Genomic DNA, 27,747 nt, shown 5'->3' with positions numbered 1-27,747 from the left:
TTACGGTTTGTCTGAATGGATTTTTGACATCCAGCCTTTATTGAATGATTTGATGAGAACGTCGCTGAGAGCAACTCCCAACTCCTGCAAAGACATCTTGAGCTACCGTCACGTCGAGCGACGACCGTTCCTCTTGCGCATCCTCCTAACTTCGCATCCCTCCATAGAAACTCCCTTCAAGCTTTCTCTTTATACTCATTCAATCCCAAAGACGTATTTTTGAAGTTGAAGTAACCCGCACGTTGAGTCCCAAATACTTATTTTGATCCGTTTCCATGTTTTGCTAAAGGAATGTGTAAAAATGGCTGCCACTAAATTGAGTATGAAAGTAATTCACTACTTTGAAGTACAAACGTAAAGGATTACTTTAGTACTTGAATGCTTAAAAAGGAATTACTTCAGTATAAACCCCCCAAAATTAGAATACTTTTGTATTTATAAAGTATGTGTGGTATATGCGATCTCCCAGCTTACTCGAATGCAGCATGACTTTTGCCGGAGGTCAAAATTTGTTTAGCGAAACCAGAACAATTTAATAGAACGCGCCATCTTTATTGCTTACGTTTGCCTTGAACAGCTTGAGGTCGGAACTGGGATAAATCCGATTTCCCAGCTTCCTCAAACGCAGCATAAACGGTACTGAAGGTGAAAATGTGTTCTGTTAAATCAGAACAATTGATCAGAATCCACCACCTTTACTGTCTATGTTAGCTTTGAACAATTTGGGGTCGGAACTGGGACCATTCGAGTGGGATAATTCCGATTTCCCAGCTTCCTTGAATGCAGCAATAATTAACACTCACTTGGGGAGGCATGTGTATCTTGCATAAACCCCCAACAACAATCGGAGGTGACCATTTTGGGCTTTTTAATTCCTTTAGGACCTAAAGTTTAGGTACTTTATGAAGTAATTAAGTATTATAGTAATCAATTATATTCAAACTTGAATGCTTAAAATGTAATTCCTTCTGTATGATTTGAACAAATAAGAACTTTAGTATTCAAGTGCCATAAAGTATTTCATTACTTTAGTACTTAAATGTCTAAAGTCATGAATTACTTTGGTACATTTTGTACCTCAAGTAATCAGGTACATAGTACCTAATTTCATTTACATCAGTCCTAATTCATCAGCCATGTTTAGAGCCTTCTTTAGCCAATCACGCGGGGAAAAAATTATGCAAGTTATTATGCAAGTTATGCAAGTACATGTAAATGAAAAAAAAAAAGGAAAATACATCTTTGGGATTGGATTACTCAAATTCTTCACTTCCCACTTTGCTATCATTGTCAGCATCATCTCATACACAGAATGGGATTCATCATAAAATCACTGTTATAAATGCACCACCTTTTTTTCATTTAATCAAATAAATTGATTGATTGAGGTTCATGCATAACTGGGAGGGCCACAAAAACAGAAGGGGAAAACTAACACTTTTATTTTTTTTTTAAACACCACCGATTTGATAGAATCCACCATTTTTATTGACATTTTAAACTCCAACACTCTAAGGTCGAAACTGGGACAATTCCGAGCGGGAGAACTCTGATTTCCCAGTTTCCTCGAATGCAGCAGGTCATAATGTGTTTTGCTAAACCAGAATAGACAATTAAGCAGAATCCACCATCTTTATTTATGTTAGCCATGAATACTTTTAGGTCATATATATATATATATATATATATATATATACATATATATATATATATTTCCTTTTTTTTCAGCAAAAATGCTCAGTGGTGTGGCCGTGGTGGTGTATTATCTGTGGCTACTCGTCTGCAGGGAGAAAAAAAAAAATAAAATAACGCACAACACCAGAATGAACATGGCGATCAAGATTTTTTTTTTCCGGCACCATTTTGCCAACTTTGTGCTTGTTTTGAACAAATCGTCCGGGAAGCAAATTGTAAAACGCCGACACGAGACGGCGTGCAAGTTTTGCGTCCGTCCTTCCGAAATACTCGTCGTCAACAACGGCAGCGCGCGTTTTTTTTTTTTCTTTTTAAATAATACAACAGTACAAACTTAGAAAACCAAAAAATATTTTCCCGTAAAGACGGAACAGAAGAAAACGCGGCAACACCCGACGCGACGCCCGGTCTGGGCTTTCCCGTCCTGTCCAACGGTTGGTCTCGCTCTTTTTGCGTCCATTTTTTTTGCTGTCCGGCAGACTCGGATGTTGGCGCAATGTCTCTGCGACGCCACTTCACAGAAACATTGAGACAACGTTGTGGGGGGAGGGGGGGTGGGGGTTCTCCAAGCGGGTCCGCCCGCGTCCATCCGGCGTCCTCCTTGTCGTCTTTCCCGCTCTCATCCCAAACCGGACGAGGATTAGGACGTGCTGATCCGACCCATTTCTTGTCTGATGGCTGACAAAAACGACGGGGGAAGATTTGTTTTTTTTTTCTTTTTCTTTTTACAGTAAGTCAGTGAAAAGTTAAGCCGTTCCTTTTCATCCATTGAGCGATATGGGCAAAAAAAAATAAAATTTTTATTTGAGCAACACCAAAAATGTATTTCAAGGTTTGATTTATTTTGTGGAAAATATTTAGATAACAACAATGAATAAAATATTTTTAAAATTTAATTAAATGTTTAGATTTGAATCATTTTTATTTTGTCCATTCATTTAATGAAGAAATCTTTTATAAATAATTTAAATGAGGTGAAATCAGTTTTAACAGAACATTAAAATCTGCTTAACTGGCTTCACAGGATTGTCCATTTATTTATCAATTTTTCGCTGTGACGTTAATATTTTGTCTAATAAATTATATGAATAAATTATTGTGCATGTGCAATTGTTACATTACAAAAAAACATTTTACTAAATGCTTGGGTAACAACCAATCATGACTTGCCTGTTAAGTCATGTGACATTCAAGAAATGTGATTGGTCATGATGTGAGCTTTTCTTGACAGTATTAAGTGTGCGAAAAAAAATAAATGGTTATTAAATTAACTCATTCAATCCCAGTGATGTAATTTCATGATGAATTTATGTGTTTTTTTCTAAATATTTTCAGGTGTTAAGATAAGGGAGTGTCTAAAAATTTCTGCTGAAAAAAGTTAGAGAATTTTTTTTTGCCGCTAAAAACGGCAAATAATAATTGGACTATCCCTTTAAACAAGGTAAGCACAAGCTATAAATGAAGTTTACGTTACAATAGGACGGTCATTATTTTTTTTCAATCATAAACACACAAACAAAAGCTAAACATGCACATGCGCTAATACATTACATGCTACATAAGGATGTAATGCAGATGCTGAAAGCAGCTTACCATGAATGATTTCATCTTTCACTTTATGCAACTCGCGAACGACTTCATCCAAAATCTCCTACAAAAAAAAATAAAAAAACAAAAGACAAATTTGGAGTCAATAAAAAAAGGAAAATTCCATTACTTGTGAGTAAAGGCCACAGGTAATTGATGCCTCTTGAAGTGTATCTGGGAATAAATAAATACTAAATAAATCATGAAAAAAAAACAATAAAAATCATATTAAAAAAGACATTAATATTTGCCACAAAAAAGGAAACGTAGGGAAAAATATCAACCTGAATAAACGAATAAATAAATGAATTACACACATTGAATTGAGTGATTCTATTCTGCACCACTAGAGGGAGCCCAAACTTAAAAGATCCACTAAGAAGCGTCAAACCAACCTGCTTCATTCTGTCGAATTCCGTGTCGGATTCGCCAGAGCTGCCGATGGGTCTCACTCTACAAACACAAAAGCCGAAACAAATCAAGGTGAGGTGGACGACGCGGCTCCGCAGTTTTTTCTTCACACCTTGACACCAGTGAGGACTTCTCGGCAGAGTTGGACCTCTCCCATGGCTTCTTCACGCCATCTAATGAGGAGTATAGCGTTATCATTTGATGGCAGAAACCCTAACCTTAACCCTAACCCTTTGATTAGCGTGAATTAGCGTCGCTCGGCTTATTTCACAAAGGTTTAGCATGCTGCTCATAACGCTAGCTAGCAAAGCAAAATGCTGATGTTAAAGGTAGACTTGAAAATCATCTCCAAAGCCAGAAGCTCTCAGATGCGTTCCGAATGTGCTCACCACAAAAAAAAAAACAAAAAAAAAACATACCTGTTGAGTTCTGACCAAGCCCGCGACTACCAGAGTCGTCCTGCAGGACAGAGAAACAAATGTTCACCTCATCGTATCGCCCGTTTCCCTGCAAATGTTGCCTTAACCCTTAACAGTTCACCCAAAAGTGCCGTTACAAATGTGAGGAAACCAAAAACTTACTTCATCGGGTTTCTCAGAAGCTTTCCGCCTGTAGGTTAAAAAAAAAAGACATTACTTGTAAAAAGGTAGGCTAAACATAGACCTAGCTAGCTTTATCTAGCTAGCTAGATAGACATAACTAGCTTTAGCTTGGCTGCTCACGACAAACTGATAGACCTAGCTAGCAATATCTTGCTAGCTCTCGATAAATAGATAAACCTAGGTAGATTTATCTTGATTGCTAGCTAGATAGGTCAATAGACCTAGCAAGCAAGCTAGCTAGCTAGCTAGAGCGATAGCTGGCTCTCTATATATAATGATAGCTAGCAGGTTAGCTAGATAGATAGACCTAGCCAGCTTTATCTTGCTAGCTATCAAGCCCGACTGAGCAATAGATCAATAGATGGACCTAGCTAGCTTTATCTTGCTAGCTAGCAGGTCGGCTAGAGAGTTAGACCTAGTTAGCTTGCCGTCTCGATAATTATACTTAGATAGCTTTACCTTGCTCCCTAGCTAGCTTTATCTTGCTAGCCAGCTATTGAGCGAGATAGATCTTTGCATCTATCAAGCAATAGATAGACCTAGCTCGCTAAATAGCTTGCTAGCTAGCTAGAGCGATCCATCGCTAGAAAAAGGGTATTACCTGCGAGCTAATAAGGCATTCATCTCCTGCATGAGACCCTCTCCACCACCTCCACTGCCGCCGCTAGATCGGTTGGAGTCACTTTTGCCGCTTGATCCTGGCGGACTGCTCTCATCCTGAAAAATATTAGAAAAAAATAAAAATAGTTGATGTTTTGTTGACTTTCCTTTTATTACACTCCGTAAAGACTCACCGAGAGGTTTGAACCCTCGGGCTTTGTTGGATTAAGACTTACTCAGCTTGTTTGAAGATATGAATATATATTCAATAAAAAGCAAGGAATTCAAAAAAAGTTAATCGATTGGGTTTCAATTAGGGCTGGGTGGTCATAGCATTTGGGTAGATTACTGAAAGAAATATTTCTCCAGGAAGTCAATGCAAGTTTTCTTTCAACATGTCAATGGGATTTCAACTCATTCAATCCCAAAGACGTATTTGTACGTTTTTCGGTTGTTGTTTTCAGTTCAGACATTTATTTGTATATTTTTCAAGCGTTTGGCTAAAGGAAGGTCTAAAAATGTTAAGCTAGTACTTACACAAAAGTTCTGAAGTCATCTTTAATACTAATAATAATCGAGTACTTTATTGATTTCTTTCAAATACTTTAGGTAACTACCAAAGTAATTTTTTAATACAATTACGGTACTTTGATACTTACTGAACTACAAAAGCGCCGTAAAGTATCTGAAATTGTATCTGTAATTGATTACAATAATGTATAATATAATTGATTACTCTAGTACTTAAAAATGAAAGTAGTTGATTACTTTGGTACTTAATTCATTGTGCCATTTTTATGGCGCTCACCCTTTGAACCTTGCGAAGCTTGGCCCCGGCCAGCGCGGCCGCCAACCCCGAGGGCTGCTGCTGCTGCTGCATCCCGGGGGGCCCGCCGGGAGGCCCCCCGCCGGTGGGCAGCGGAGGGGGCATGGGCGGGGGCGCCGCCATCGGGGGCGGCGGGCCCGGCGGCGGCGGGGGAGCCGGGGGGCCGCCCAAAGGCGCCGGGACCCCTGCCGGGGGCGGGGCTACCGACAGCATAGCGGGGTGACCTGCGGAAACAGGGGCGCCTGCGAGGGGCACAGTTAGAGCTCGGTTAACGGCGCCGACCCCCTGGAAGGTTGACCCGAGGGTCCCGGGCGCTAAAACGGGAGCTCACCGAGTGGAATGAAACGCCGTGGGCAGGAACGATGCGGTTTTCTTTTCAAATTAAGAGCAAATTCATTGGAACAGGAAGCAACTCATTCCTGATTGTGTTCCAGTGGTTCATTTGCATGACATCGGATACTTTTTTAATCAAATGTGCGTTGTCACTGACGAGTCACGCGATTTTGGGCACTACGCTTAAAGCGACCAATACGAATGTAGTTATGAAGTTTAATAAATCGGACACAGCACTCTGCTATAATTCCTTTTCATCCTAAAATGCTTTGCATTGGTTGCGGGGTAATTGGCTGACCAAAAATTTCTTGAGTTCTATCATATAAAAAAAAAAGAACCACTGGTATAGAGTACAGTGCTTTAATCTTTAATATAAATAATAATATTTCTTTATTCTATTTTTCACGACTGTCTAAGCTTTAATATTTAACTAGAAGTTAAAGAAGAAATCTTAAATAATTCATAGGTTCTCAATAGTAAAAAAAAAAAGTAATACAAATTAATATGCAGTATTGTTATTGTATTAAGTCTTATTTTTATTTGAATGATTGAAGGTAAAGGTAAAAACTACGAAAAAAATGACAATAAAAATAAAAATAAATATAATAAAAATATATTTAAAATATAATAAAAAATATAATAAAAATATATAATAATACAATATAATAAAACATAATAAAATACAAGAAAAATAAGAAAAAATAAACAAGTTACGTATAAAAAAATAACCTCTACTTTGCAGAAGTCACTTATTTTGTTGCATCATGTGGGTCACCAACATGCGGGCTCGACACGCACGCTGAAAATTTTGTTTTTCCTGGCTAGGTTCCTCACGGCCGCCATTTTTTTTTTTAATTACAACAGATCACGTCGAGGTTGGATTAAATTGGTGAATTTGCCATTGATGGGACAAGTCTTAAATTGTGAAAAAAAAAAAAAAAAAGCAAGGCCCGCCGCGGGCGAGCGGCTCGCAAAGTCGGTTTCTACCCCCAGACGCCGGCGTGCGCGACTCGGCGCTCTCTCCTATACTTACTGTTGGTCACGGGGACCTGCTGGGGGACGGGGGAGGGGGTCTCCTTGGGCGAGCCCCCGTCATTGTAACAGGGGGGCGAGTTGGCGTTGCCGGGGGGCTGGCCCTGCTGGTGGTGCGCCTGCTGCTGAGGGTGGAAGGTGGACGGGTACTGGTGGTTGGGGGCGGGGGCGGGGCCGGCCAGGGGCGGAAGGGGCACGGCCTCGCAGTACTGCGGGGTGAGCGGCAGCCGGTGGGAGTGGGGGGAGTAGGAGTCGTCCGACTGGCCGTTGGCGTGAGGGTGCTGGGGGTACTGGCCGCCGGGGTCGAGCGGCGGCGGCGGCGGCTTCATCCTGGCGCCCGGGAGGGGGTGCGCCACGGGGAGCACGGGCTGCGGCGGCGCCAAGCCCTGCCTGGCGGGCGCGGCCATCATGACCGGGGGGGAGGCGGCGGGCGGGCACTGGGCGTACATTTGCTGCAATTGAGAAGCGGACCAGGTGCCGTGTTTGGGGGGGAGCGCGACGTCTTGCTGGTGCTGGTGGGCGTGGCGGGCGGCGGCGGGAGGAGACAGGGGGATCTGACGGACCTGCCGGCCCACGGTGGTCACCCCCGCCTGGACGGGCGAGAAGGCCGAGGCCAGCGAGGTGGAGAGCTGGGAGGAGAGCTGGGCCTTGTCCCTGGCCGCCCCCGCCTCTTTCTCTTGGGAGGGAGAGGAGGAGGCGGAGGGCGGGGACGAGGAGGAGGCCACGCGGACGTAGGACGGGGGCAGCGTGCTAGCTCGGTACTGTCTGTACTCGGGCGGGGTGTCGGGGTGGGCGGGGGGTGCGCACACTTTGTATTGGAGAGTGGAAACGACTGTGGGGGGAGGGAGGGGGGCGGGGGGAGGAAAGGAGAGACGGGAGGAGATGCGGACGAAGGAGGGCGACAAACAAAGGAAAACAGAAAAGAGAAAAAACGTGAGAAGAATGAAAAGCAACCAAGCCCAGATGAAAAGATAAAAAATCAGGAGCATAATTCAAAAAACAGAGAACCGCAAATAAGAAAGACTCAAAATATCAAGCAGCAGAATGCAACATGACCAGAAAAGCATATGACATTTCCCCCCCCAACAGCAGCTGGAAGAAAGAGATGGCAGCAGAGCATGTTGCAGAAGCTTGGTGGGGGGGAAGGAGGGGGCGGGGTTAAGGGTTAAGGGGGTCGGGGAGCGGGTCGCCCGGGGGGGTGCTCAAGTCCGACTTGAGAGTGCGTGTGTGCACGTGGAGAAAAAGGGCATGGCGGGAATGCGGGTTAGTCGTCGGAAGGATCGGGAAGTCCGTAGCGCTCTAATCACGGGCTCGTCAAAAGTTTACTGTCGTACGTGGCGCCCGTAGCAAAAAGACGCTTGCTCTTTTCCGGCTCCCGCGGGATTCCGAACGCTAACGGGACGTGGGTCGCCGCGGCGACCGCCCGCCCGCCGCGCGCGCGTTTGCCTCACCTGATCCCGACGTCCGCCGCTCCCTCTCCTTGTGCGCCTGCATCTGATGCTGCTCCATCATCCTTTCAAGAGCAACCACGCCGCTTCAGTATCACGTCAGCAATCAGCATTTGAGGCGCAGGTGTCAAAGTCGAGGCCCGGGGGCCGGACGCGGCCCGTCGCCTCATTTCATATGCTCCGCAAAATTCTAATTACCGTAGTTCCCCCAATGTAAGACGCACTTTTTTCCCCCCAAAATATGGGTGCGATCTATAAATGGTAACTTAAAGATCCCGATTTTTCCCAATCCGTCGGCCACACGAGCCTTGTTTTGACGCACAGGTGTGCAGAAGCGAGCGGACCGAACCAACATTCAAGTCCATCTGTTCACGTATGTGATATACTCAATTAATATGTCATTAATTGAGGGTGCGCCTTATAATCCGGTGCGCCATATAGTGCGGAAAATACGGTACTTAATGTTGGTTTTGCTATAGTTTTTACATTGTCGCCAAACTGTCGGCGCACTAACATAGAACATACCAGAATTTGACACCAAAATAAAGGGTGTGTCCTATACACACCGAATGTAAACGTCAAACAAATAAATGGATGAAACATTAAAAACAAAGCAAAAAATGTCAAAAGCGGTCGCCTGTTTTAGTCTCCAGCTTATTTGATTTTTGCATCGGATCTGAAGGGATCCCTAATGAAGTGGCCAGTGAGTGCGGCGCGTAACTAGCGACTGTACCTCCTCTGGGCCTCACTCTCCTCTGATGAGGGTCCATTTTGGCGCTGGACAACTGGACCTGATAGAAGAAATGGTTTGAAAATTGCGAGAATTTAAGAAAAACTTATGACGACGTAAAAAATTCGCACCACGACCCCGTACTGCCCGTGCAAGAGTAAATACACGCCAACTTTCTCCACGTCTTTTAGTTTTGTTTTGATTCCGGGCTTGAGGAGGAGAGATTTTGCACCAAGTCAGCCAAGTAAACAGCAACGTTTTATTTATTAGGTACAAATTTCAAAAATATAACAATGGATTATTACCTAAGGTAATCAGTTACTTCAGTACTTTTAGTTCCTAATCAATTACTTTAGTACTTTTAGTACCTAAGATAATCCATTTTATTGATTCATTCTAATACCTAAAGTAAGTAATCAATTACCTTGGTACGTTTAGTATCTAAAATCAAATAAATAAATAACTAACCCAATTTTCCGCACTATAAGGTGCACTTAAAAGCCGTATTTTTATTGTTTTTTTTAAAGATGAGGGTGCGCCTTATAATCAGGTGCGCCTTATATATGGATCAATATTGAGATTGGGATCCATAGACGGGGAATGAAGTGATAAAGTAAGCTTTACCTGTTTCTTTTCTGTGTTTACAATTGAACAAGGTTGCTCATATTGACATTGCGTTTTTATGCTATTGAGAGTTTAGAGTTATAATTTGACTTATTATTGTTATTACTTTGAGTATTACTATATTGTGATTGAAAAAGTTTTCAGATATGTCATTAATTGAGGGTGCACCTTATATCTGGAAAAAGTTTGAAAATGTGTCATTAATTGAGGGTGCGCCTTATAATCCGCTGCGCCTTATAAGTGGAAAAGACTTTAAAATGTATCATTAATTGAGGGTGCGGCTTATATATGGAAACATTTTTCAGATGTGTCATTAGTTGAGGGTGCGCCTTATAATCCGGTGCGTCTTATAAATGGAAAAAGCTTTACAATATGTCATCAATTGAGGGTGCGCCTTATAATCCGGTGCGCCATATAGTGCGGAAAATACGGTACTTAATATTTAATTCAGCGGGTGTTTTCAGAGGCTCTTATAGTAAAGCAAAACAAAACAAAACAAGCCATTATTAGAACCTGGGACTGAATGTCTCTTCGAAAAACAAACGTAAAAACGTTTGGTTAATAACACCTGACTTGTGTTTGAGCCCCCCAGCGACACTTTGTTGATGTCAGCAGTCTACTGCAGAGAAGTCGAAGTCATTGGAAGCACGGAGGCGGACGCGTGTGCTAATGAAGCCAATTATCGCCCGGCGCTCCCCGCCCGGCGCACCGGCGCGTTTGTACCGCCGGCGGCAAAAGGTGGCGGGACTGTTGCCACGGCGAAGGTCAAAGACGAGCAGAAGGGCCCGAAGGGAGCCCGGGAGGGCTTGATCGGGCTCGTTTCGGATGAACTCGGGGGATAACGCGCGCGGAGGAAAAATAAAAATGACCTTTCGGCGGGAAGCAAAACAGACTGCGGCTCGCTCGGCACGTTTATCGGGGGAGTTGATTTTTAATGCTGCTTTAGAATGGCGGGAATCGAGATTCATATTCCATTTCATTTCAATAGTCAAGCAAAAATTGTCATTATGTTTTCTGCTAATCGGCGGTTCGAAACAACTACTCCATTATTGACCCTTGTGCGGTATTTTTTTCCATTTTGCTTGATTTTTCCATCAAAGGTATTTCATATCATACTGACTTTTCCGCCATATGAAATCAAAACGAAAGGATTGTTTACAATAAACAGCTGGATAATTAATTGTATTTTTTAACCATGTTTTCAGAAAGAAATTGATGTGATATAATTATATATGAATCTCCTGATTACAGCTGATAAACAAGCAGCAAGCAAATAGATGGATAAATAAATTGAGACCATTTCACACCGCGAAGCTCTCAATAAAAAAAAAAAAAAAAAAGTCCGGGACCTGATGTTGCCATAAGTGATATTTCACCCATCATTGGAGTCACAAGGGCAGTTAAAATAAGTTGTAACCAGAGCCTCTCTGAGGCTGTTAAATCCAGCCGGTCATTCCAAAAGTACACCCAACTAAATATATTAACGATATAAAACCACGTAGAGCATAAAGTGTTTCGCAGTGAGCCTCAGAAATAAAAATACATCTCCAGTCAAGGCCCGTCTATGGAAAAAAAAAAAAGTCGTTAAACTGATTCACCACTAGAGGGTAGTAGAGTTCAGATAAACGTTCGAAATCTGTGGACGTGAGCGTTCAATTGGAAAAATATAAAACAGGGTCAGTTGCGTAATAATTATTTGTTGTTCGGGTCTGTGAGACAGTTTTCGTTTTTCATCGAAAGTTTATTTAGTGATTAAAAACAGACAACAACGAAATAAACAATATTGTATGATGTTGTACTCACTAAAGCTGTCAAAATGAATCATTTGGTCACCAATTATTTATTAAATGACTCTGGAATTACTTTAAAATTCGAGTAATAGTTTAAAGCAATTTTTTAAAATGAAATGATCGAAATCCTCCAGTCGCAGTCATTATTCCTATTTCTGTAGTCCTATGTCAAAGTTGTGTATCTTTTGTTGAATCAAAATAAGACATTTCATTTTACAATTTTGAGTATTATTACTTATTGTTTAGTGGCAAAATGTATTTAAAATATATTAATTGCACTTGAAAAGTAATAAAGTCAACAAAATAATTATAGACAAAGCGGTAGTTCGATATTGTACATATTTTTTTGCATGAGTGTTTAACATCTACCAATAAGTAATTTATCGCCGTTACTTTGATGATAAATGTAGAAAAAAAGGCATTTTTAAGTATCAAATTATTTGGGGTGCTTATCTCTTTCGCAAATATTTTGAAGCGATGAGAAATGAACTTTCTATCTAATCTAGACAGCCCGTAATAATTGAAAGTCTATTTTCTGATGAAAAGAGCGTTTTTGAATGATATACTGAGAGGCGTTCAAGAGCAACTTAATGGTGCTGAACTGACATTCGTGCGAGTTGATCAAAGCAACCTGAGCCCGAATTCCATTTGGAGTTCCACAACAACGCATTTCCAACATTAACAAAAGACACAAAAAATACACAAAAATTTCCCGTTTCTCCTTGAAGAGGACCAATCAAATGTCAGCGTAACATTCAACAAACTTTTAAAATATTCTGTCACACAGCCAGCAGGTCAAAGCCTTTGTGGAATGACGAGTATTCATTTGAACTCGTTCAATCCCAAAGACGTATTTTTACGTTTTACTTATTTATATCTTTTTCAAAAAAACAAAACAAAAAAATGCAAGTGTTTGATCAAAAGCGTGACAGGCTGGTGCTAAAAATACTAAAGTGATCAATTAATTTAGGTAATGAAGTACTAATCAACGACTTTATACACGAACGTATTCAATATCGAATACTTTAGAACTGGATACATAAAACAACTAATTACTTTGGTACTTTGTGTAATTGATTACTTTTATTTTTTGTACTTAAAAATGTCATTACTATTCCTATACATGTTTTTTTTTTTTTTAAAAAGTACTAATCGATGACTTTATACAGGTACATTACAGTAATCAATATCGAATACTTTAGAAAAAGATAAACAAAACAATTAATTACTTTAATAGTTATTGCATTAAACAGAAGCCTAACTATAAATATCCTTTTTTAACGTATTACTTTTTCTTTTTGTTTGCAAGAAACAACCTTACAATACATGGTCATTTTTTTTACAAAAATAAATAAAAGACTTGGACGTTTTTTGGCGGGAAAAGTACCTAAAGTAATTTATTACTTTAAGCCTTGATTAATGAATTACTTGACTTTTCTTAATTCACCAAACTGTTTTCAGACCATTCTTCAGCCAAACCTTTGATTTTATTTATTTATTTTTATACGCAAAAGTACCTGGTATCGTACACGTGGACCTCTAAAAACAAGTAAGAGGAAAAAGAAAAAAAAAAGTGATGAGATTTGACTTTACCTCCACTGTCAGGTGAGCTGAGCACATTGAGGGCGAACAGCATGGCGTTGGAGAAGGTGGTGGCCTCCTCTTTGCTGGCAAAGTTGAGCCCGTAGACCTGGCGGGCGTCGCGCCATTGATGGAAAGTGGGCGTGGCCTGATTGTACTTCAGGCCCTTCACGATGGAGTAGTTGATCACCACCTTGGAGCGCGAGAAAGAACTTCAATCTCCAGACCATAAATATGTCGATACCACCGAGACGCCACCGGATGGCGCCAAAGCGATCGCGTTATCGTCGGTGTCTCGACCGCGGTTTGCGGACAAACCTCAGCGAGAACTTTGGAACGTGAAAGGTGGCTCACCTGCTGGTCCTGCAGCTTCACACCCACCACCCTGAAGGTGTTGTTGGCAGTGTTGTGGTAGATGTTGATGCGACTGAAGCCCTGCTGGCCCGGCTTGATGGGCACCCACTTTTTGCTGGCGTCGTCGTAGACCATCACAGAGGCCCGAGCCTGGCAGATGCTCTGCTCGCTGCAAGCGGAGAACACAACGGCCGAGACTCATCGGTGAAGCAGAAGAACGTGAAGAACCGCTTGTGCGATTGCGCAAAAAGCCAATGAAACAGAAGTTTCGTTTATCCGCCGCTTGTGGTTCGTTTACGTTCCGTCGGCAATGAAATCACAAACGTGAAGTCTGAGATTGAAGAAAGCAAGAAGGGGGTGGGTTGTTGCTTTAAAAAGCTCCAAACCTTAACTCTAAAAATGAAAATGAGCCTTTTGGTCTTTGACATGTTCACGTCAGTCAGTGGAGTGCGGTATTGATACGGTTTGTTCCAAAATCACGGAGAACACATCGATATTTTCAACAGAAGCTGACATAGCGTCGGTGGCCTTCTTCATTTTTTTCATCAACTCATCCAATGCCAAAGACATATTTTCACGTTTATTTTTACATCCAGACATTAAATACCGCATACTTGCATATTAAACAAAAGTTCAGGTGTTTGGCTAAAAGATTGTCGAAAAATAGCTGCTGAAATGAGAAGAATGAAGTCATTCATTAATAAATTACTAAAACGGTTACTTTAAGTATTATATAAGTATCAATTACTTTAATACTTGATACTAAAGTATGAGTACTCCATACTAAAGTATAAGTAATCCATTTCTAAAGTACTTAAGTAATAAAGTCATCAATATGGATTACTTTGATTTACAAGTTGATTACATGAGTACTTTATTTTCACTCCAAAGTAATCCATACTAATGCATGAGGAAATAATGTCCCCCTAAAGTAATCTTGAGTACTTTATTTTCACTCCAAAGTAATTTGTACTAATACATGAGGAAATAATGTCCCCCTAAAGTCATCTTGAGTACTTTATTTTCACTCCAAAGTAATCTGTACTAATAGATGAGGAAATAATGTCCCCCTAAAGTAATCTATACTGTTTAAGTTAAAAAGTAACGGAGTACCTAATTGTCGGCCTAAAATTATATACTGTATATTGATTGTTTTAAAAACTAAAAGGAATTCAATACTTTGGTACTTATTATTCAAAGCAAAAAAATCATGACAATAGTTACCTAAAGAAATTGTAATTGATAACTTGTAATGGATTAGTATTTAGTCAATAATTTAGCATAAGACACTTTAAGACACTCCTTTAGAAAACACATAAAAAAATAAAATAAAATGTGATGAATATTGTTTTAACATTTAGAAAGTATAAAAACAACAATACAAATACAAAATATAAGTCAAATATAGATTTGAAAAAAGGATGAAAGAGTAGGAAATTTTTAGTCATTGGTCACAAGCGAGGGGGGGGGGGGATTCCCGGCAGAAATATTTTGGAGAAGAAATCTACCACAGAATGTGGTTGTGGTCGCTCAACACCAACAGGGAGCAGAACGTTTCCTCCGAGCCAACGCCCTCTCAGAATACAACGCTTAGCCAACAGGCAACACACAGGAACCTTCAAAACACACACACTATTTCGCAGTAGAGGCGCTTTTTACATGTAAAAAGCCTAATCTATTTCAAGCCTAAAAAAAAAATCCTTTAAATTCATTATATTATATGTGGCATTTGATAATATGAATGCAGTTCTTTTGCTTGCCTTGAGATGGCACTGGAGTATTGGTTGTGCGTGCAGAGCAGTTTGCTTGGGTCGTTTTATTTGTACGTTTTTATTTTACACTTCCAGTGATCTAGGCATCATTTAGACAGGAGCAATAATATTCATTTTGGAAGAATTTTGAGGATATAAGGTTACTTAAATTTAGTTTAAGCTCATGCAAAACTTTTTGTATGTTATGCTAACGTGCTAACAACGTGCTAACATAGCTAACGTCAGACGCGACATCAAGCTACTTAACCAGCCATTCAAGAGCGGAAAAAGGGGTATGTATATGTTTTTATGCAAATATGTAGAACGTTAGCCGTAACTATAGTCCGTTTTATGTTTGTTGGCACTACGACGTGTATGTCGGTGGGAAGTGTGCATATTATACTGTACACTAACACCATTCAAATCCAGAATTTTCTTTCATAACAAGAGACAATCATTTTCCAAAGAGGCGTTTCGTAACCTGATTTTTTTTTTGGTAAGTAGCGTTAGCATGTTTACAAGCTGGACATGGTCTCTAATCTCTTCACACATGGTCCAGCAGTTCAAGGGGTGTGACAGTCCTACTAGTGTGATGGCTCTTCTTACAAAAGCAGCAACTATTTCTGGAGCAGTTAGCAGAGGAATGGACTGATGCATTCATTTCTCTTTTTGGACTTTAAGCAAGTCGCAAATAAAGACGCGTTCCTTTCTAGACGAGGCGTCTAATTTCACCGGCAAACGTCTCCGGCGGGTGACAGACATGCAGATACTTTCAAGGCGTTAATGAAGACAGAAGTCAGTGGGATGTATTTTTTTTTTTTTTTTTTGCTAACATGTTCGATGCTAGTCACATTTGAGCCGCGAGGTGGGCTGCATCATCGCTAAAAGGTCACGCGCTACTCAAATCCCAGGCAGTGACATTCAATTAATAGGATGAAACAAAAATTTATGACTGACAACTACTGCAATTTTCGGACTATAATCCACAACTTTTTTCTCATGATTTGAGCCCTGCGTCTTATAGTCAAGTGTGGCTTAGCTTCGGTATATATATATATATATATATATATATATATATATATATATATATATATATATATATATATATATATATATATATATATATATAATGTTCAATAAATAATCAATGAAACAAAGGGAAACAAGAGGATGCTATGGAAGTATTGCTTTTGAGTTGAAAAGAGTTAAATGCATGAGAGGAACGAGGCTTCACGAACATGGCTAAAAAACATGAAGCGAGAGCGAGATGATGAGGAGGCCACGGGAAGACAAAGATGAGAAAAGAAATGTCTAGGAGGGGAGGGGATCAAAGCCAACAAAGCAAGGCCACAAAGCCTTCTGCCACACTGAGTGCTTCCTCGTGTCAAACAGGCCTCGGGTGGGGAAAAGGAGGCCAGCGTGCCAGGCAGCCTTTTCAATAAAGCAAAGCTAGCGCACATGCTTTGACATATTGCGTCTCCTTCCGCGTCAACATTAAGACTCGGGCAAATTCTGCATGTCGGGCTAAGGCTTTTCCAAAGGGTACGAGGCCTTGCCCGGCTTTCGCCCCGCTACGCTACGTCTATTAAAGTGACGATTAGCCATCGCGGCTAATTGCGATTGTGGATGAGTCACCAGTGGCCCGCATGACAGCGCCAACAAGGCGCTAAGTCTCACAAGTGTGCTGTTAGCTCGTCATGAGTGGAAGAGGGAGCAAAAGTATGATTACGCACAGAGACTCCTTGGTTAAAGCCATTTTTAGAAAAAGCTAACGCTGTCTAGATTTACTTTGATAATGGTACTTTTCATGCACAATTAATAAATTGACAAATATTAGAGCACTTTCTGTCAAGTGGGAAATGACATCAACTGACTGAAAATGACAACCAATCACTGCTTAGCTTGCAAACATCACATGTGCTAACTCAGAAGACTGATAAGCCGTTTTTAGCTATGTGGTCTGGTTATCAAGTCAAACATAAAAGACAACTTGCAAGTTTAGGATTTTAACCAGGAACTAAGACAAATCAGCATTTTGTGGGCCTCATAAAATGATGTGGCGTGGCCTTGATCTTGACACCTAGGGATGCATTTAGGGTGTTTTTAAAACATACGAATTTGAAAACTCACATCGCATTGTTTGGCAGATTCTTCATTTAATCTTGTTTTGATCATGAAAAAAAAAAAAAAACCAACTAAATCATCATTAATCGCCTTCTTACATGCGAACCCCAATTAGCATGTTAACGCAGATGAGTCCATTACAAATTTGAGGTTAAATAACACCGAAGCTGCAAAGAAATCCTAGTAATCATCTTCTTAAAAACAAAAAGTCTTTTGTAATAAATCGGGTCCAAAAGAACGAACGTAACAAGCCAAGGAAAAAAATAATCATTCCCAAACAAACGTATTGGAGAACAGGGACCTCACATTTAATTACTCCAGCAGACCGTTACTACATTATTAATTATAATTTGCAATCTTCAATAAATCATAACCTCTGCTACAATTGCCAGCTGGGAACAACGAGCATCCGGGGGAAACTTCCTGGTCAGCGCGGGAGGTAATTAGGCACTATAATGCATCCTGCCTGATTCAGATGGTAAGAGATGTTACAGTTAGTGGAGACAATTAGAAAGAATTCAAAGTAACAAATAAAAAACGGATTTGTTGGGATTCAGACATCTCACTGAAACAAAAGCGCTTATTCCAAAGACATGGGGGTCTGCTGATATTATAGCAATGTGATGCTAATATTTTATTTAAGTGGTAGAACGTGATTTTACGTTTTATGTGTGATTTCAAAAGTCAATTCAGATTTAGCGGTGCAGCGTTTCAATAGAAATGGCTATACTGTTTTTTTTTTTTGGGGGGGGGGCTGTCTGACAGGCAGGATTAGAGACGGCGCACTGCAGGCCGATCATTACCTCACTGCAGTCTTAAATCTAAATTAACGCGGACTTAACTCTCATACTAGACCTCTAATCTGCTCAAGGGGGAAAGTAGTGCTTCAGGACGCCCGCAAGAGCTAAAAACAGCACAAGCCAACATTATTTCGGAGATATCAAGTCCATACCGTTGCAGGAGAACAAACCAGGCGTTGATGAAAACAAACAGCAGTGAAACTTCATCATACAGCTGTTTTGTAATGCCGATAATAATAAAATTCAAAACATGGCGTCCGGAGAACCGGAAATTGAACTTGTACCAGTTGATGGCAAACATGAAACTGAGAAAAGACAAAAATGACAGGAAATGGAATTTGTATTAATTGTAAATTACGGCTAGAGTGAAATGAATAATTATGGGCGGTAATTTTCTGCCAATTATTATAAGTCAATTATTATTTATTTATTATTTATTTTTAACTCCTTGGTGTCATTTCGACCCAATTTGGGCCACTGATTTAGTCACATAAAAGGCTAAAAATAACTATAGCGTCAAAACAAATAGAGGATCGAAACATCACCGTGTGTTTATACCTAAATGCTTACAAACAGGATTTCTTTTACTTGAAAAAAAAATGACATTAGGGACCCATATGACCATCGAAAGCCACACGTAAAAAGTAAACGAGGGTGACTCCGAGCGTAGCCCATGATCCACCAGATGCCTGCGCTAAAGTGACTAGATCAGTTTGAGGATTTCCATCCACTGGTGCAACATACGCATATTGTACTAATGCGCCATTTCAAAGTGCGTTATATCGAGGAGCACAGATTCGAGCACGCCGTAATCTCGATTCTGTCACCAAAGCCTTTCAAGTCCCTGGTGATGACCAAAAAATGACCTCTGAGCTCCAACATAGTGTTTTTATCTAAGTGCTGATACATATTAAGTGCAGTGTAACCGGCCTGCAACTAAGCCCTCTCGTGTGTGTGTGTGTGTGTGAGTAGAGTAGTGATGCCTTAATGGCATTAATGCCAATATTAATGTGCTTATGTTCTTAGCTAAATGTCCCGTTGTGTTGCTGTATGCGGAAAAGCTCAGCGGTATGGGTTTGCTAAAGTCAGGAAAAAAACAAAAAAACAAAACACACACTGCACAGTTACAGTCAACGTGTGACCTACATAACATTTTCCATGTCTAGGTGATTTGCATATATTACAATTGCATCCCCCATTTGGCGTATGGTGACTACAATGAATGAGAAAAAAAAAGCAGCAGTCCAACACTGCGCGATAGCCAGAAGCCATGCAGTTCAATACGCATTTAAATTAAACATGTAGGAAGAACCTTGCCATTAAGAAACGCTCCAGCCTAGTGTTTGGGATAAAGAAGATGCTCGGTGGAGTGGTTCCATTTCCCAAGCTGCGTTTTACAAAAAGGATACAATTGAGATGGTGGCAGGATAGAAAACACAGTATAAACCTCGAAATGTATAAAGTGTAGACTAGACTAGGTCAAAGGTTCTCAAATAGGGAGACGTGACACTTAATTGACACCTGAGACTTTAACAGGGTTTCTACAGGTATCAACAAATCATCTACGAGCGCTGAATGTCAGTTTAACTCAAGCGGCAAATACGCAACTCATTTACTCATTCAATCCCAGAGATGTATTTTCATTATTTTAGGTAAGTAAGAACTTAAATAATCAATCTGTATCTAAAGTAAACAAAGTAGTATCTAAATCGATTCCTGTAGAATTTAAGCAGTCTATCTATCTATCTATCTATCTATCTATCTATCTATCTATCTATCTAGCTAGCTAGAATGTAGAATTTAAGCTAGCTAGCTAGCTAGTTAGCGATCTAAACTGCTTAAATTCTACAGGAATCGATTTAGATACTACTTTGACATTCTATCTATCTATCTATCTATCTAGCTAGCTAGCTAGATAGCTAGATAGCTAGATAGCTAGATAGATAGATACATAGATAGATACATAGATAAACACATACAGTATATATATATATATATATATATATATATATATATACACAGCGGATATATAGCATATACAGTATATTCTTAATTTCAGATGTAATAAAGTGTTTGTGGCTCTCAATGTTGTTTATCCTTGGAAACCAGGTCAAAATGGCTCTTTGAATGTCAGACACCTGCACTAAGCAAAAAAGAACAAAATTGCATGCCCCAGAGGACAAAAATACAATTTTGTAAGAAAATGATCCAGGAATACAATAGCTAATCCGAAACAACCTCAATTCTTTGTCTGAACAACAGTTTGACAGATTAAGATTACAGATTAGTATTTCAGATCTGATTAAATTCAACAAGGAAAGATTTGCCTTCTGCGCTGTTGGTCCATCACAATACTTCTCTTCGCACACAACAGTTTTTTTTTTGCTTTTTTTTTTTTAGGGAGCTCAAAACCGCACATAATCTGAATGGCAACAAAGCCCATTTCCATGTTTCTGCCTTGGACGTCAATCGCAGAGAAAAAAAAAACAAAATACTGGGACCAACCTGCTGGAGACGTGGTTGTAAAAGAGTCCCGAGTCACTGAGGCTTTGAGGGAAACCATAACGCTGCACCCGCACCGGCTGGATGTCCATTTTCCTCAACAGATGTGTGCCATATAACCTTCTTCTACACCACTAAAAATCTCATTTAAATCATGCTAATCCTCCGCTACGTCAATTTAAAAACAGGACAAAATAAGTCCACAATGAGAGTGATGAACGCCCGTCCGGAGACAAAGAGACGAAAGATGGACAGGCGGCGCGGATGAAGTCATTGACTGGCCTGATGTCGCTCTAAAAACAGATGAGCGCGTGTGTATGTGTGATGTGTGTTATGTGTGTGTCATTGAAACTCGTGTTATTGTCATTGCGTTAACCCAGGGGAGATTACCTCATGTCCATTTCAAATACATCCTAATGCCCCCCCGTCACATCCGCACGAGGTATGGGCATTTCTTTACACTATTTTATTTTTAACTCATTCAATCCCAAAAACTCGTTTCTAATTTTGTTTTTAACTAAAGACATTCAATCCCAGGTAGTTACACGTTTTTTGTTTGTATGGGTTTTTTTTTTCCAAATTTTTAAGTGTTCCGCTAAAGGATGCTCTATAAACAGCCGGTGAATTAAAAAAGTACTTGATGAAATAAGTACTAAAGCAATCAATTCAGGTTCTATTTTACTACTGTTGCCCCCCCAGGAAAGAGAAAACTTTTCACACACCCCAGTTATATCCATACATATGTAGGTTAGCTTTATAAACACCCACAAAAAATCGAAAAATGATATGGTCTGTCTTTGTAGCCTGTAAAGTGACGATGACACTTTAAGACATATCCATTAACTGGTCTCTACCCCCACCTAGTGTCTTGGGGTGAAACACAAGTCAACAAAGAAGTTTCTGTTTGCTGACATAAATTGACCGCCGCTCAACGGAATGTTGCAAGAATTACAGGAAATTCAATGTCATAAATCCTATTAAAATGCATCTCAAAAAGTGTAATTATAATGGTTATATGGTCCAAAATTTGGACAACGATTGTTTTTGTACATAAAATCTCGCACGTCCAGCTGCAATCATATAGAAATGTCAGAATCGGTGCATTTTGAAATGTTGCGTTTTCATCATCTGCTGGAAATTTCAGCTCCCAAGTGTTTAAATGTGTTTAAGTACTTAATGAATTAAATAAGTAATCAATTACCTTAAGTACAAAATTATTGAAGTAATCCGCTACTTTAGGTACAGTTAATTGATTAGTTGAGGTACTAAAAGCACTAAAATAATTACTTATGATACAAAAATAATTGATTACTCTAGGTATTAACAGTACTCAAATAATTGATTACTCGAGGTACTAAAAGTTCTAAAGTAATTGATTACTTTTGGTATCAGAGCACTGCTAATCAATAATTTTTCATATTCAAATACTAAAGCAATCAGTTACTTACAATGACTCACTTGCTTTAAGACATAATTAACGATCAATCGATTACATGTAATCAATAACCGGTATTGTCATAGCAACCCCCAATTAAACTCATTCCAAATGCGCTGCTATTGACTAGCATGGCCTGGACATCAGAGGTCAGTCACAGCAAAAGCGCGGCGGCACGCTAAGCGTCCATTAACACGCAGTGCTAATTGATTAGCTCTCAGACTCAATTCCAGTCTTACACCCGCAGCGCAACGATTGGCCCGTTGAAACCTGGAGGCGGGTCTTGCAACGACAATCTGCCGCTGATTTATTTTATTGGTTCAAATGTAGCGTGTTGTTATTTTCTCTCGAACGATTAAGCTAACTTTAGCCGCTGGAACTTGACTGCTTTGATGTGCCGCATGGGAAACGTTGAAAATGCGGTTTTCAGCGACAAGCTAACAATGGCTAATGTACACTTTTGCTCCAGCTGGCCTGCGCGACGTTTGTGTGACAGAGTGGCTAAATGCTAACACGCTCCAGCTTTTTACAACTAGGTTGCGCCCTGAGGAAGGGGCACGTAGCGCATGCTAACTTTCGGAAAATGATCACGGCCAATCTTGCCTTGGGGCGGACACGTCCCCTCGAGCACGGGTGTCAAACTCGTTTTAGCTTGCGGCCGGCAGAGAGCAAAATCTATTCCTAAGTGGGTCGGACCAATAAAATCACGGTGTATACTTATATAAATATAAAATAACAACTTCAGATATTCTTTTTTTTAACCCTTGTGCAATATTTTGTCCAATCATTGTCCAAGGCATTTCAAGTCATAGGGAAACTATAGAAAAGGAGCTGAAATTTCACCCAGTTCAACATGGAATGGAATGTGCCATTTCTCAGCAAAAATCCTGCCAGAATGATATTGAAGAAAATGACCCAAAATGGTCAAAATATAGCACAAGGGGGTAAAAAAATAAAAAATAAAACAAGTCATGTACATTTGAAACAATAAGAACTGTGAATAGAAGCCGTTTGTTTTGTGTGCCCTCAAGACATCGGACGAAAATATGCCCAGTTAATGGAAAAACTTGACACACTCATGACTCATTATCTTGTCTTTCACATGATACTGTCCACAATATCGAATAAGATCGACATCTTTGGGGTCACGGCAAACCAATGTTTAGCTATATTTAGCAAATCGGGAAAATGCACCAGATGGCATCAAGTTGGTCGCTAATTCTGATTTAACCAATTAAAGAAAAAAAAAATGGTTGATTCAGTTGGGTAGAGGAATTTACGTTTACGTCTCTGTTGGGAACAAAAATCAGTCAATTAATATGTTTAGCTTAACGCTGATTTTCAGCAAATGTCTGAACATTTTGCAAACAATTTAAAAACTATTTTTTAATACATCAATTCCTCTTTCGAAAAAATGTTTTGTTTTGTTTTTTTTCCTTTGATTGGAATGGTAATCATCCATGCTGACAAAAAAAAAGAAATGGAGATTTTATTTTATATTATATATAATATATTTATATTATTATTTTATTTATTTTTATTCGCCCAGCCCTAATACGAGTACAGTTGTACCTTTATTTAGGAAATTAATTCATACGTGAATTTTTAATAAGTAGAGCAACTTTTTACATGTAAATAGCCAAATATGTTACAAGCGCAAAAAATTGCTTCAAAACCGTTTAATTGAATAATATTAATAACTGATCAAAATGAACCAAAGATTGTAACAAATAGATATTAGAATTACATTAGCAAGTTAGTTAGCTGTGTTGCCCCGTGCGCTCAGTTTTTGCCATTATGATTTACATTATTTATCTATTTTAGTTTATTATTATTATTTATAGTATCACGCCTTGAAGCCTTGTTTATATATTCCTTGTTTAAATAAAGGGCAACAAATATGCACGTTTAACCAAACATGACGATTAATCGAGATTTCAATATTGAGCAATATAATCGAGTTTATTATTTTGGACATGATCCTGCGGCCCTATTTCATAGTATTTTCGATCATCGCGCTGAAAATCAAAACTGCAATGTGTAAAAAAAAAGAACTTTTTCCCTAAACGGTTGGATCCCAGTTAAACGATTGTTACGGAAACACGCAACGTTTGGACTCAAGTAACCCTCCCCCATCTCATCTCCTGCGCTCCACCTTGCTCGGCATACTAATCCTGATCCTTAAAGAGATAGGCGCTTTCTCCCTGGAAGAAAAGACTTCTTCGCTACTTCCATCAAGCTAACATGCTAATTCAAAGTCATTTGACTTGAAATGCGATCACTAGAGTTCACGTAGTCAAGCGCAAAGTGGGACTAAATGTCATAGCGCATCTGCGTTTTGAGCATCAAGCCATCACATGGCTTGATCACCCCCCCCCCCCCCCCCCCTCGTTATCACGCCGTCATCTGGCTCCATAGTCCCAACTCATTCCGCTGCTGGGCGATTAAGCGCTCTCCATCCCCGGCGCTTCCTGTTCCGACTTTCTCACACTCGCATGCAAGTCGGATGGGAGAAATCCCGCCAGGCCTCTCCAAACAGCTGACGGAGCTAAGTCACTCCCTCTAACCCGGCCAATAAAACAAAATGGAGCTTGGCTGCAGAAAACACATTTTTTTCCGAGGGGGGAAAACAAGCGGGATTTTTTTTTTTTTCCCGTCCGAAGGCTGCGAGAGAAACGCGGAACGTTTTGCGGTCACGCAAGTTAGGAGAAAGACGACGGCCACATTCCGAAGCAGTCTCCGACAAAGATGAGGTCGTCCTACCCGAAGTCATCCAAGGAATACATGCTGCCGGCGCTCCGGTCCTTCTGGCCAATAATGGAGGGAGGTGTAAAGGAGGAGATTATGGCGGAGAGGCCGAGGTGTTAATCTGAGAGCAGAGAGCGACGCGCATATTGCCGCCTTCCTTTTTTCACATCTTCCGAGTCTGAGACGCCGCAACGAGGACGCTGGCGACAAGGGAAAGGGTGCGCGAGCGAGCGAGAGAGAGAGTGGGAGGGAGGGAGGGAGGGAGGGAGGGAGGAAAAGAAGAGAACGACGGAGGGAACATGTGACCGGCAAAGGCCACTCATCTCGTTGCGTTTGCTCGAGAGGAACTTTCTACCTCCGGGGAATCATTTACGCCAGAAACACGGAACGCTACTGAGCCTACATCCGTGACCGACGCTTCTCTGCAGACCGAGAGAGTTTGTTTGTGAGCTGAAGTTTTTGAAACTTTCGGCGCCACGGACGAGAATTTCAGAATAGCGACAAAAATAATAAATGATGAAATTCTCAGCAAATACGTTCTTTTATGGAGGGTAGCTGACACCCTTGACTAATGCTTACCTAAGACAAATGATCACTGTAGTGCTAACTGTGACCATTGGATGGCAGTGTTTCCGCAATTATTATACAGCTGTTATCGACATGCAATTCAAAGTGAGGAATGGAAGTCAATCTTTCATATGGCGGCGCACCACCAAATGAGTTTTAATCACGATCACGATGTTGGGTCCCACGATTAATTAAGATGATCCACAACAATACTAACATTTTAAGAAGTCAAGTACTTTTTTGATTACAAGTCAAATCAAGCACTACCACCAAGGGGCAATGTTTCCCACATGTTTGCATGACAAAAGCCTCTGCTTTTCTCACCCTAATATATTATTTACCAGTGTGAAATGGCGTTGGGTTTCTCACCTGACTCCTCGTATTTAGAGTGCTAGCTGTCAATTGAGAGCCATTTTGAAAAATCCGATCAGTTTGAAATGACCGAAAATAACATTTTGCCTGCTAATTGATTAAAATCTGCTTAAAAGTAAATCATGTGCTTGCTTCTAAGTAGACTTCATTTTTTTATTGGTTTGAACTCAGCAAGTAAGTTAGCTTTGTTGCCCTGTGTGTTTTTGCCATAATAATTATTTTCTTATTCAATTTAGTTTACTATGACTATTTCTAAGTATCAAGCCTTGAAGCCTTGTTTATAACTGCATGTTTAAAAAAAAGGGCAATAAATAGACCAGTTTGAGCAAATGTGAGGAAAAATCGTGAATTCAATATTGACCAAAATAATTGTGATTATTATTTCGGCCATAATGGTGCAGCTTAGTAACCGTCCATACTTTAGGATGCGCCTTAATTTGGGAGGGGGGGCACTAGGACCATGTCTCTCACCCAGTAGGCGTGTCGCTTTGAACCTTTGATGCTTTGAACCTGTTGGCTTTGTCTTGACTGTTTTGGACTTTGTTGTATCAGTTTTTTGATGGCACGCGAAGAGTAAAGCTCTACACTAGCACAGCAACGTGTGGTTTCATCGCCTCGCCACAGTTTCTCATATTTGGGGAATTACGGTACTTCTACTTTCACCAGAATCGTGAAACTGTATCCAGTGGGAGTATTTTATGATCTCTGATGTACCCACATCACAGGAGGCTCGTATACTGTAAATAGAAGTTCCAGGGAGTTGGGCTGGTGGTTTTGGGGCCCCTTGCTTCACTCTGCATGCCGAGTACTAGTCATCCACTCAAATTTAGCAGGCGGAATGATGGCGGCGCGTGACGAGACGAGCTTAGGTAAATGTGTGACTCGGGGAAGGGGAAAAGGGGGGATTTGGCTAGGGGGCTGCCTAACCTGCCTAGCAACGACTAGAATAAACACCTCCTCCTCATCCTTCTTCATCTTGTTCACTGCATGCGTGATTCTCACTCCCTTACAGCGACTGAGCCAGTGATGCTGTCGTTGCCATGACTACTATAGTTTTTTTTTTTTTAAGCTGCATCTGTAACAATTCGGGCGGGGTCCAACCGTGACAATAGGCTACCAAATTAGAGGAAATAGCCAAAATAGATTGGGGAGGAGACCCCCCCCCCCCCCCCCCCCCTTCCTTGACTCCCCACAAAATGAGATGCTGTGCTTCGTCAATGTTGTTGTCATCCTTGCCACTGGCTTCTTCTGGCACTATATTACATGTTGGTAGCGATAATGCGGATGTAGAGCCAACGTGCATCTGTCATGACTCGTCAAATAGGTCGCGTGGGATTAGCTTACCTCATGTCGCCGTCTTTTCTTCCCACGACGACGACGAAGCCAATGGACGTGCTTTCACCGATATGTTTACAAAGAAAAAAACAGTATCACAGTTCGAAGAAGCCTCGCGGACGTGTGAAAAAGGCGTTGGAAGGGGCTCTGTAATGAGGCGTGCTTCGGCTCAGGCTGTGTGTTCCATCCGCTTTGTGCTCCGGCGTCCCGGCCGCAAACACGCGCCGCGGCGTGTCCTTACATCCATGTTTCTTTGTCTTTTTTATTCTCTTCTATTCGTCTGAAAGCGGGATAGAGTGGTCGTCGGCGACCGCCGCCTTCTTCACGCCATATTTTCTTCCCATTCGGAGTGGTTGGTCGGAGGAGCGAGGCGGAGAGATTGGGCAAGGTTACAATGCGGCGTGCGGAGGAGTCAGCTCGATGCTGCCCGCCGCTGGCCAAGAGGCGCAACTGCAGCCGAGGCACTGAGACCGCCCCCAGAGGGCTCGAGCCATGCAGTG

General features: G+C 40.8%; 1 protein-coding gene across 4 annotated transcripts; it reads right to left on the bottom strand.

Moving 5' to 3' along the window:
- evla (Enah/Vasp-like a) lies at nucleotides 1–27,665 on the bottom strand. 4 transcript variants are annotated; one of them, XM_088432538.1, is made up of 14 exons: nucleotides 27,257–27,665; nucleotides 13,614–13,782; nucleotides 13,272–13,452; nucleotides 9,268–9,325; nucleotides 8,538–8,599; nucleotides 7,088–7,918; nucleotides 5,704–5,963; nucleotides 4,897–5,012; nucleotides 4,275–4,302; nucleotides 4,113–4,152; nucleotides 3,806–3,866; nucleotides 3,678–3,735; nucleotides 3,289–3,346; nucleotides 1–2,373 (listed from the first exon to the last, which is right to left on the bottom strand). In XM_088432538.1, the coding sequence occupies exons 1-14, from the start codon at nucleotides 27,259–27,261 to the stop codon at nucleotides 2,336–2,338; spliced, it is 1,965 nt and encodes a 654-aa protein (XP_088288664.1). In that variant the 5' UTR covers nucleotides 27,262–27,665; the 3' UTR covers nucleotides 1–2,335. The 4 variants fall into 4 exon arrangements, with proteins under 4 accessions (XP_088288664.1, XP_088288663.1, XP_088288666.1 ...); XM_088432537.1 differs by lacking the exon at nucleotides 27,257–27,665 and adding an exon at nucleotides 24,989–25,195; XM_088432540.1 differs by lacking the exon at nucleotides 27,257–27,665 and adding an exon at nucleotides 20,794–21,271.
- Nucleotides 27,666–27,747: the final 82 nt, after the last annotated feature.

The sequence above is a fragment of the Hippichthys cyanospilos genome, chromosome 14, assembly GCF_059441005.1.
Source record: "Hippichthys cyanospilos isolate Australia breed blue-spotted pipefish chromosome 14, RoL_Hcya_1.0, whole genome shotgun sequence".
NCBI classification, from domain to species: domain Eukaryota; kingdom Metazoa; phylum Chordata; class Actinopteri; order Syngnathiformes; family Syngnathidae; genus Hippichthys; species Hippichthys cyanospilos.
The sequence above is the reverse complement of the archived record's forward strand: the minus strand, read 5'-3'. Positions and strand labels throughout refer to the sequence as shown.